Consider the following 12,630-nt stretch of genomic DNA (forward strand, 5'->3'; position numbering starts at 1 on the left):
CTATCATTCAAAGTTTTTCATGTTAACATGGCACACGGGGTAATGACTTGATGCTTGACACAATCGCAGCATTCTGGTACACTCTGTATATTTTTTAATTCAATCGTCATATTTTACTGACAAAAAAAAGAACAAGCTGGAAATAAAATAGATTATAAGTTTACTTAAACAAAACATGAAGCAATAATTCTAAAATGATACCTAAAAATATATAAAGAATTGAAACTGTTCCATTTGTTGTTGTTTTTTAATTACAATAGTCTTTTATCTCTAATTAATTAACAATAACTATGCAATTTACAAAATATATAACTCTTTTACCGTTAATACCGTTCACGTCGTCAGCATTGGAGAAATAACTTTTGTGAAAAAAATGACACATTTCAATAACTTGTTTGGAAACGGGCCGTTCTGCTTCTTGAACTTGCTCGTTTATGACTGCCTTTAAATCTTGATCATTTATATAATTCAACGTGTTTGTGATGAAGCTCTTGTAGACATGTGTATACTTTGCATAATCGGCATTGCTAATAAACGGCTTAGCCAAATGATGAATGTCGTTACGCGTAGTACGAACAGCATTAACATCGTTTTCCTGGGCTGTTTGCATCAAAAAGCAGTTACGTAAAACATTACAGGACAATGATAGATCCCATGCATCTGGATTTGGTGGCTGATTCCCTTGGGGGAAAAGCAAATGTTGAGCAGACTTTCCAATGCGTCGAAAAGATTTCCTGTGATTAAATAATAACTGGTCAATCGTTGTTGCTTGCTTAGTTGTTTCGTTTTCAAGCAAAGCTTTCAGCGTATTTTGAACAGGTTTCTCAAGCTGTATCAGTTTAGCGTGATTCTGCTCCCCTTCTTCTCCACTACACGCCATTTTGAATTACAAAGCTGCAATAAAAAACATTATAATTAGCATAGTTTAAGCGCTTAAAATAAGGGGCCAACAAACAATAACAAGATACATATCTGAAGATGTTGCCTTCATCGGAAAATATTTTCAATCACCGACAGGCAGTTCATTAAAGGAATGGATTGTGATTCGTTATTATCAAAATACTGACCGTATGCATGGATCTATCAAAGTGCGATGATACTGGCGAGAATATCAGTTTCCTTGAGGGATTCGTGCGTACTCCGTCAGTTTCTTGACAGGTTTGGCTACAGTTGCCTTTATTTAATTATCTTATACTCATTATAAAAGCATGACTAGTTTATTTACATGTGTGGCTAGTGCACGTGTATAACAAGTAACAGTGTGTCCAGAAATATTTAAGGTCAAATCCGGGCACACAAGCCATACATTCAATTCCTAATTATGAAATGCTGTTTGTATTACATTGTGAGGAATTAAAGTAATTATACGTTTCAAATGTCCATGTCAAATGGATCTAAAGTAAACTGTGTATTAAAACCATTTCAAATACTTTGGACAAAACATTAAATCAAATAGGTGTTTGGGTGGCTCAACCTCACGATGAAGAATCAATCAAATGAGTAATTATGATATCTTCCTTCGATTAGACGAGATTCAATGACAACGTTTTTATGTGTTTGTTTACCAAGCGTTTTAAAGCAATGACAGATACGAAAGGATATAACACTTATGGATGGTCAGTGTGATCTTTCTTAGTAGCATGAACTTTAATTGTGAGCTCATCGAGACCAATATCCAATCCAAACGCACGTCTCATATATTACAAGCAAAAACGCAATACTGTACACGAATAAAACAAACGTTGTGGAGTCGAAATCGTTTCTACACGTTTTAGCAATATTACAATTGAACTTAATTCCAATAACTCTAAACGCAATCTAAATGTTCATTTCAGTTTGCATTGTTGGATCACTATTCATCATTCCTTCCTTAAATATTGCGTTAAAAACAATTTTTAACAACATTTTTCACCACTTATCCCAAATGCAATACCAACGTGAACTTTCTGTATATCAATGAACAAAATTCCTAACGTAAGTTCATCAACGGAATCCACTTTTGTAATTGTAGTAAAGGAGACTTTGACAGGGCATATCTGCAATCCCAATGCGCGTCTTTATTCTCTTGTTTATTTCAGTATTGTAGTTCGGTCCCTTGTCTTGTACCCATAAACATGACTACTGGGTTTGTCCCTGTAATTAGTCCTCTACCGGCTTCACTGTCCATCTGTCCGTCCGTCCGTCCACAAAAATCCCGATCCTGCGATAACTCTATATGTATCAGAAGGTTAATGGAACTTGTATGTTGAAAGAGGGAAATATGGAGATTAGCACGTTGGTTAATGTTTTTTCGTCAGACAAGGTAATGCAGAGTTATTGCCCTTGACCTTACATATATAGCCAATTTGGTCCTGTGATAACTCTAAAAGTATCAGAGCTAGGTTAATGAAACTTAGTATATGGAATGAGGGCAATATGGAGATTATGCTCGTTTTTTTTGTCAGACAAAGTTATGCAAAATTTTAACTCTTGACTTATTAAGAAAATAGCTATTGACGGATTTTTTTTATCTACTCCGGATATCTAAAATGTCCAAGCTAGATTAGTGAAACTTAGTATGTGGAAAGAGGGCAATATGGAGATTATGCACGTTAGTGTTATTGCCATTGATATTAAAAATATAGCCAATTTGGTTCTGTTATAACTAAAAAAGTATCAAAGTTAGTTTCATGAAACTTAGTATGTGGATTTAGGACAATACATCAAAGTGATCCGGTAGATTTTACGGCCAAAACTGTTGAATTTTGATGGGAAAAGTTTACTGTAAATGCCATTTGTTCACTATCACATGGGCTGGGGTGACTTAAACAAATCTGATAGATTTATGGGTAGGATTTGTTATAATTGTCAAGGAGATTCTCTTGATACACGCTCATCTTTTTCACAAGGCTTAAAACCGGTAGGGGACACTTGGCGCCGCTGCGCGGCGCTCTTGTTTTCATTGTGTTATTCGTAGAGACTTTATACACACCAGGTTTCATCATTATACATCATTTTTACATAACGGTATCGCGTTGAAATCAAATGTTCAATTCTACGTAGCAGCTTCTTCGACCACTTGGCCCAAACTGATGTTACTGATTGGACATACCTGGTTTGAAGCATGTTTTCTTACTGCAGCCGGATGACAACCGTTCTAATAACCCGGTTTTCGATCCTTTAAAATCATTGTCATTTTATGCATGATGAAACAAATAAGTTCAAACGGGTTCTGAAATTGCATATTAATAAACGCCTGACAAAAGTTAGGTAGCGTTTCTGTTCCATGCATATCGGAGACAGAGTTGGTAACAAAACCAAAGGATCATGCGTCTCTTTGTCTACAGAGGTAGAATATTAGACATATAGTAAGCAATCTGAACGGGTTTCTCTGAGAGTACGATACTTAAGTTGTGGTCACTGCAAGAGGTCTATGCTAGGTAAGCTAACCTTGGTTGGGCTTCATGTTCCGGCATTTGACTGCCAAAAGTCGGTCTTAATATATTACAAAGGTCAAGAGAGATAGTTTTTTTTACTCAAACATCCACTGTGTATTTTTACAGTGTTATGAGACGATTAATTCTATAAGAAATTCAAACACCAATTATTTTATGATCTATTTTAACAACTGATTACTTATATTATTTAAAATGTCTAACCAACTAGTGCAAAAACGTTATGATTTAATTGTTGTTACAAAGTTAACGAAAAGCTAAGCAACTAAGCTTGGTATCATAAAGACCGATCGATGTCTAAAAGAGCAAAAATAAATCAATCTTCACACAATTAATGGTCATGAATGTAAATAAATGGCACGACACCTCCCTAAGCCAGACGTGATGAAATTTACATTCTGACGAACTTTTGGCAGGTAATTATATTGCATAATTTACCTTTCATCATATACACAATACACTCAAGGCTGACAACTACGACATTCGCCAGAGAGACGTAATTTATACGTGAGGCCATCGATATACAAGAGAACAATGTATATCGTACATTCATCACATATCTTTACTAACGAGGAAACTGTCTGATGTACTTTTTCTCGCATTTATTGATCTTAAAACATACTAAATTAATAACATTCATATATAAGATATTGGAAAATCATCTCTTGGTTTATTGTTAAATTGGTACGGGTTTTACACAACAAACCAATGTTAAATGAGACTTTATAAGGAGACTTAACGATGTGCGATAACTAACTTGTATGTAATAGTAGCGAAAGTCTTTACCAGAGGCTTAACAATCTAGTATGATTACCAATCATATGATTATTGATTGAATTATATGACATTGAAGTGTAGTATAGAAAAACAATCTGCAGGAAGCAACTAGTGTTTTTATTTAAAGGCCTAGTTTAAGCCTTCTATCAGTGACCCCACAACTCCCCTCTTCTCCTCCATAAATAACAACAACAAAAAACAACACACACACACACACACACACACACACACACACAATAAAATCGTACAAAGTACACAACTTTTTTGTATTGATCTTAATTTTTAATGCCTTGTGTTGACTTTCAGATCTCCGATTTGAGTGTTATGCTGTGCAGTTCTTAAGGTTTTATTATAGAATCGGACATTTCATATTGTCTTTTAGTTGTTGTTGCGCTTTTCAAATAAGAGTAATAATTATAAAAATAATAATTATAAAAATAAAAATAATAATAATATTAATAATAATAAAAATAATAATAATAATAATAATAATAATAATAATAATAATTAATAATTAATAATAATACTAATAATTTTATTTTTTGCTGAAACAAACAGATTACGTTTGACCGCATTCTTGTCTACAATCACATGCCGATCTTTTTTAATCATTATCTTCAGCTCCATCACTTGAAACACTGTTGTCTGGTTAAGAACTCATTCACCGCAAACATTTATAATTACAGATAGTTTTATTGATGCGGTAACTGTTTCCTTTGTTTTATAACGCTATGTGTATTCTGTTTTATTTCCTCTTAAACGCTATCCGTGTATCTCCGTTAAGGTTTCTGCTACGGCGCCTGTCTGTGTAGTGTCCTCTATATAAGTTATGAACAAAAGGTGCGCCATTGCTTGAAACCCAAACAGTATTCCTTAGTTTATTAGATTGTACATATAAAGACCATCAGGTTACGACCGATTGCTTCCTTACCCTCTCATCATTCAACACCCTTCATCTTTTCACAGGGTAAACCTAGCACCCTTTTATTATTATTTATAAACCCCTACAACATATTGCGCCATCGGAAGGGTGTGGTGTCACAAAGGGAACTATTCAAAGCAGGTAGAGATGAGACAAAATGACCATATGCATAGAAACGGACTCACCATATTGAGGGGAGGGACAAAACGCATGGAAACCAACTTCCTAACAATATTATACCTATATGCTCAAAGACTTACAACCCATCATGGAGAGGGGGCATTTCGCATGAAGACCGACCATGCAACAACAAAATCTTACATTGCGTACATTCCATTTGAACCAATTCATTGAACCCATTTTCATGTGGCATGTGTTTTTAGCTTACAACGAGAAGTGATACAATCTCGTGAATACCTGGACAATGCTTGCCTGGACCTTTTTTGAATCCCTTTATAATATAGAGCATGCAAAGATTTACCCTTGGTCTGACAAGCCAAATTTTAAACTTTGGTCAATGTTTGGATCATGCATGCCTGTGCTAACTTTAAGCGCATTTATTTACAGAACAACGAATTTAGATTTCTCTGATACGCCGAAAATACTTCACTAGTCAATGTCTGAATCATGCAGACTCAGGCATCTTACATAGTGGCCTGACACGCATGCAATAACGTATTTTTCAGTGTTTAGGACATGCTCACCTTGGATATACCTAAACATATTATAACAGAGAATGATTGACTTTTAGTATGAAACGCCGACAAAGACCTTCTAATCAGTGGTTGGACCATGCAAAAGGTGTAGTATACTAATACCCATTAATTAATGAGTTAAAATTGTTTTACCTCATTTACATTGGTAAAGATTAAACTTCAGAACAGGAAACATAATTAAAAACATACACACAATTTAAACATCATGCGATCAAGTCAATGGAAGATCTATCTTTCGATTGAGAACAACAACCCTTATATGTTCCAAGTTATATATTATGGATTTAACTATGCAATCAGTTTTATATAGCATAAACAAAACGTTTCCAGCCCCGATGGTTGGTTATGCGCCGGGACCCGTAGACTATTTCAAGATAAACTTTAATATCAAATTAACTCGAACTAAGGCGTTTTTCACAGAAGTATTGACGTTCCAGGAGACAATTAATAAATCAAACCTCTACATAGTCCTTAATTTGATCATACATCGCTCCACCCTCTTACCCGAGATTAAAGGTTCATTAAGATCGTTTGGTGTCCTTACGCCATCATCCGTTCGCCTTCAACACTTTGTTTGTTTAAACTCTATTATAAATAACACCAGTCCGGTCCATTTATTTTCGATGACAATTTGTCAGAAATGTCTTGCCTCAGTAGCATCTCGAACGAATTTGATGTTGGTTCGTTAAGGTAAAACAGTCTATGCCCCACTAAGTCATATAACAGAATACATTGTAAAAGATCATATTTATATATCCGGATTTGGTGAATCTTTATAAAGGTTTGTCTTGGGGATATTTCAAATTTGCTGGGACATGTTGGTAATAAAAGTATGGAGGCCTCATGTTGAAGCAATATGTCATGCAAATTGGTCGAAATTATCATCTCCATCATATCAAGGTAACAATTGAGCATTGGTCCTGTCGAATCAAAATCTAGATCGTTTTGAAAATGACATATATTCCACCAACTCTGAATATAGGTCAAAATCTTTTTCTTAAAAGGAAGGTAATTACCCCGGTTAAAAGTTAGGTTAATATGTCAATTGTGTCAAAACTTGTCGTAGAAATGTTTATGAAACTTTAGTAGAACGTTAATTGAGATACTACATAGGTCTATTGTGAATATGGGTCCTTTAGAGTGAAAGACAAAAATAACTCTTAATGTCAGATATATTAGCCGGCATTGCAATATTGTTGTGCATGATTATTTAGGTATTCCTAAGATGATTTAAGCAATTAATGTTTGACCAACTTTCTTATTGCAAAGCTACATCAATGAACTTTAGCCTAATGGATGTGAAAAAAATCCTTATGCCGCCGACGCAAGATTTTTCTTCTTTATTTGACACTTTAAGCTTTCTTAAGAACCACTTATCACCTTCGCCGTTGGCATCGTTCGTTTGCAAACAACTCGGCCATTTATTCTAGCGGTGTTTATTGTTAGAAAAATTTAATTATAACTAAACAAAAATATAGCTTATATAACACATCTAATGCCTCAATTACCTTTTTAAAAACACAACAAAATTATATTTAGTAGATGGTGGTATATGCAGTTGATTTTTAATATGACACTAGTTTTCAAGAGACATATATTTACCAAGATAGACTAATCATTTTCAAGTTGGTTCAAATTGTGCTTTTATCAAACATTCGGTTATATCTTATATTTGATGAAGGTGAATATGATGATTAAGACATAGAACTGAAGTTTTATTATAATGTTTCTTAAAATCAGTTAACCAACGAATTTAAAAACATACATAAAAACAGCTTTTTATAACGTTTTTTAAAGTAAATAAAACTAGTACTTCGAAACCTGATAAATACATAGTTGGGGGGGGTACAGGTATAGATGCTACAATAAAAATCACAATCAGTTTACCTGACTCATTATAAGCTTACTTCAGGCAGATAACCTTGACGATAAACCACTCGAAACTAACGTTATTGAATCTTCACAGTTTCTTTTCTAAATCCTGCAATAGCGACCTTGTTTGTAACCCCAGTAATCTTTAACGTAATTTCAAGTTCTTTCAAACAAGAGTTTGCCATACACATGGTCAAAACACTGCAGAACATCATTGCTAACAAAAGTTTTGAGTTTAAGTCATGCTTTCAAATTTAAGTAGCTGCGGCTTTGACCTCTTTGATCCTAACTATTTTTTTTGAGCGAAAACCCATGGTCTAAAGCACGCTACCGTACCGCCGCAAAAAGACATAATAAGTCTAATTACCCGGTTTCCGCCCGTTGATCTCCCTTTCACAGTTTTAACTATGAGATCATTTGGCTTTGTACATATTTACAAATCTGCCTTTTTAACAAAAGACTGCTAATTATTTGTTCCATTGAATTCAGGGTGAACGTATAAGTGTACCCTATTTTTATGTTTTTAAGTATCGGTTTTCTGAATAATAGCTGGTTTAAATGGATTTTAATATTGAAAATAGTGTATCTGTCAAATATCACCTTGAGAAATGATCAAATTACACTTTGAGTAGGGCTGTCAGTTTAAAGATATTATAAAATGTTTTCAACTGACAGTTATTGTATGATCGAAGTTTAAAATCACAACGAAGCATACCAAGTGACTTTTGACATGATTTATCACAAATGTGTCAGTACAATATACACGCATGGAAACTATAAAGCATACCAATACTAAATTTTAAGTAAGAAAATAGGACACGATGATGCTGTATCGATTAAAACAATTTTGACGCATACGTGTCATCCATATTCAGTTCACATTATCTAAACAAATATCAAGTTTTGATTGTTTGATTGTTTTTGTACCAACCAATTGCACTGTGGTAACATTTGTAAGCATGGCATTTCAATAGATCAGACAACGCCGTCAGACATACAGCTATTTGAAGGCTGCAAAATCCAAATAAGTCAGATATTTAACAAAGAAGTATGTCCTGATTAGAAGTTTAGATATTGCTGTAACGTTGATTCAGATCAATAAGTATTGAATATGAACATGACATGTGATAAAGGAAGAAAGCTTATTATACTAACAATTACTTGTAAAGGCGTATTATTGTGGTATTTAGTTTAACTCATGTCTGATCCAGATTTATAACGTGATCTGGGTAAATAGGTTTTAATTGGACAAACAATATTTAGACTCAAATGTTGTTACTGTCGATGTGGTTAAATAAGCTGTCAATACTTGTGTAATCTGTGTCATCCGGATGTGAGTGCCGCTGACCGTTTTTTTTGTTATTATTTACTCTACTGCGCATTAAAAGTTGTGAAGAGATGTATAACCTAGGTAATGGTAACGATAATACGCCATCGCGTTTGGGGTAATACTACAAATGGATCGTGTGTCTCTGCTTCTGCAGTTGTTTTAAAATCATCACATAGCAAGCTAGCCATCTTCAGTACGAAATGAGGCTACGATTACAAGTGATCTATACACAAGGTTTACAAAAGGTGCACTGCATAATCTGACTGCTTGCAGTGTAGTTCGAATAGATTCATAAGTGTTTGAAACACCAAACGTTTGATGAATTACCTTCAAAGTCAAATGATTAACGAACATAATTGACAATAAATGACAACACCTCACTGATATAACCGAGAGTTGTTGAAGTAAACACCCAATTATGGAACATTGGGCCGTTGATATTAAATAATTCACCTTTTATTAGATTGACAAACATAACCATCCAATTTACAAATTTCATAGAGCAGTAAATAAGTACTATTACCCCAGCTGACAGCCATTGATCTTAAATAGTTTACTATATTTAAAACAATCGTATCAAATAGAATAACTTCTTTTTTATTATGTTTGGTGTAAACAGTATTAATTCATATGATGTTAATATATCAGCATATGACAAGTATACACGGAAAAGGATTGAATAGATAGCTTAGAGCTATTATTAAGACTTCTCTGCTCTTTTATATAGTTTATACAGGGTGGTGAGCTCGTACAATTTTGGAATCATTTGAAAGGTATTTGGTTTCTTATAACTAATATTTAAAACCAGTTATCGTCCGTACATTATACAGAACGTAATAAGGTATTATATATGCTCTTTAGTTAAATCTTAACAGGATGTAAATTGACCTATTTTTGCAAATTTTGAAGGCCAAAAAACTTTTTTGTTGTTGAATAGTCTGTATTTCATTCTTGATATTAACTTTTTCTGCACCCAAAACCTGTTTTAAACGATACCAAAATAAAGAGGTCACCAAAATACAAACTGAAATTGGAACAACACAATATTATTTTTCTACCAATTAAAAAATCTGAATCATTACCTGCTCAAAAGAACGTGTATTGTCTTGTTTTTATTTCGATAATTATCCTCCGTTTAAGACGAATGTTTGAAGAAATTCCTCGGTCATGATTGAATGACGTCACTTTAAATGGCATCCGATCAAATGCAATTGCACTGATATATTCATGATGTAAAGTATTTTTCAATCTAATTAAAGTATTGTTAAAATGAATTATTAAAAACAATACAAATAAAAACCGGTTTCTAAATGTTAACAGAAACTATATTCCCTCCTTTACAGAACAGCTAATTTAAAAGAATTACGTAGACAGTCGTTGAGTTAAATTGTCGACGGCAAGGTATGGCGGTACCGAGCAGGTTTAATACTCGTACAATGTTTTATTTTATAGTTGCCGTTAGAAATCTGGAATCCCAAACATTAAAGGGTTTCTCTTAAATACCATGTTTAACTTGTGTCGCCTTCCACTGTTCAAACGTCGTATGAATAAACAAAACATAAAACGCTTCAAATAAATCATTTTGTTTAGTTTTTAGGTTCAATATTTAGCAAGCATAATCCTCTGTGACATGTGTAGGTGTAAAAAGGAGTTGAGCAAATTGTACGAAAGACAATTTTATTACATTTCGTACCAATAAGCAAATGGCAATGCATTTTTCAGGAAACAGAGCGGGTAGTTGTGATTTGTTAGTTGGTTTTAATATAGATTACAATAATATACCTTTTTTAACCCAAATATTAAGAGACATATATTTTTAAACATGGTATGATAACTTAACATCTCCGCCAAAAATGGAATATTATTGACGATTTAAACAAGAATATTTATTTGAAGTATATTTAACGTGTTGTAATAATGACAACCATCGTAAAGATTTATCAAGACTAAGACTATCATCTCATGTACTTGAATTAGAGAATGGTCGATCATTATATTAATATTAGTATGTAATAGGAAATGTAAACTCCGTTCACAAAATACTGTTGAGTTTGAATATCATTTCTACTATGTTGTACAGTCTATTAAGAACTTAGAAATAAATATTGTATTAAATATAATCGGCAAAATATGGATGGAGTTAAATATTTCATGTCAGTAAAGACGGATTTTTTTTTTAAACTTAGCTTAGTATGTATATAGTGCTATTCAATTGAGAACAGAAAAAGCTAGAAGTTTAACTGCTTCTATTGGACGCAATAATTGAGTTTTTGTAAATATATATGTTTTTATCATACATAATTGCTTTATCATTATACTTATTGTCTGCCCATAGAAGATAGTTTGTAAATGGCCAAATGCAAACATGCCGATTCGCCAATAAACTCTGAGCTGCTGACATACATTTCCGAAAAATGCAACTGCTATTTGATTCAAGGTATAATGCAATCTTCATTCGCAAATTTGGTGTCATTTGAAATGTATAACTTCTAATTATCCCGAATCTTTTCTCAAAGGAAGTTTGCTTTACTCCAAAAACAGATTATTCCACACAACTGTACTGTATCAAACATACACTTTTGAAACGTTTTAATTTGTGGCCTTTCACACCAACGTTTGCATTGTGGAAGGCCCTTAAAGTATATCTAGAGTTCAGTTTGTCATATTTTGTACAAATGTATTGCTAGCACAAATGTTATTAAGAAGTAGTAGTCTCAGACACAAAATAAACTACACAAAACATACAATAAAAATTATCTTAACCGTACTTTTATGAACTTCTGAATGTGATATGTATCATAATAATATAAATATAACGCCACCTATAAGGATATACGCAGAATATCAAGATTCAAAAGACACTTATCCGTATAAATAGTCTAGCAGGAGAAGGTTAGCCCAGTGATTTGCTTTCATTGATTAAACCTCAAATTGCGGTTAATGTAATATTAACTTAAAAGGAATGAATGGCCTCGTTCATAGCATGTATTAAGGATAAGCTATTTAGTGGTATCATATAACTTCTCTGTGATAAAGCCTAGTTATATCGAATTGTTTATTTATTGACTTCAAACCCTCTAAAATCCTAAATCATTACAGATAAACTACATCTGGGTACAAGGTAGGGAAAATACCTTTTGAATTAGATATTAGCTACCTAACCTCAAAAATAAGAATTTGTATAATAAAAGATTTTTATTTGGTAAGAGTCTGAAATTGGCGTCACATTTGCGTTTTGTTATTACATTTGTTGCATTGAACTTCAATCAGTGTTTCTAATAATTTAACACATACTTTTTTACTTTTAATTTTGACCGATCAATTTCACCACCGCAATGTTTAATTTTGTGTAATATTTTAGTATCATATTGTTATTCATTGATGTCGGTAAAGGTTTTTTTTTTTTTTAAATTAGCTAAGTTTTTATATAGTGCTATGAAATTATGACAAGAAAAGCTAGAAGTTTAGCTGCTTCTATTGGTTATATTTTCGTATATAAAATATGATATTGCTTTTGTAAATATATATGTAATGTCATCACATAATTGATTTATAAATCATTATACTTTTGTGTCTATG

At 33.0% G+C, this 12,630-nt stretch overlaps 1 protein-coding gene across 5 annotated transcripts in view; it reads right to left on the minus strand.

Moving 5' to 3' along the window:
* The window catches only part of LOC128241900 (uncharacterized), a 35,049-nt gene extending 24,570 nt beyond the window's left edge, over positions 1–10,479 (minus strand). For 3 of the 5 annotated variants that reach the window (XR_008262507.1, XR_008262506.1, XM_052959020.1), the window contains exons 1-2: positions 10,134–10,479; positions 322–894 (exon numbers count right to left, since the gene is read on the minus strand). Coding sequence is in view for 3 of the 5 variants with exons in the window: in XM_052959020.1 (XP_052814980.1) it covers positions 322–880 (559 nt within the window). In the remaining 2 variants the exon portion in view is untranslated. The remainder of the gene's footprint in view (positions 1–321; positions 895–10,133) is intronic. The other 2 variants (XM_052959023.1, XM_052959021.1) reach the window with 1 other exon arrangement.
* Positions 10,480–12,630: the final 2,151 nt, after the last annotated feature.

The sequence above is a fragment of the Mya arenaria genome, chromosome 7 (genome assembly GCF_026914265.1).
Source record: "Mya arenaria isolate MELC-2E11 chromosome 7, ASM2691426v1".
Lineage (NCBI taxonomy): Eukaryota > Metazoa > Mollusca > Bivalvia > Myida > Myidae > Mya > Mya arenaria.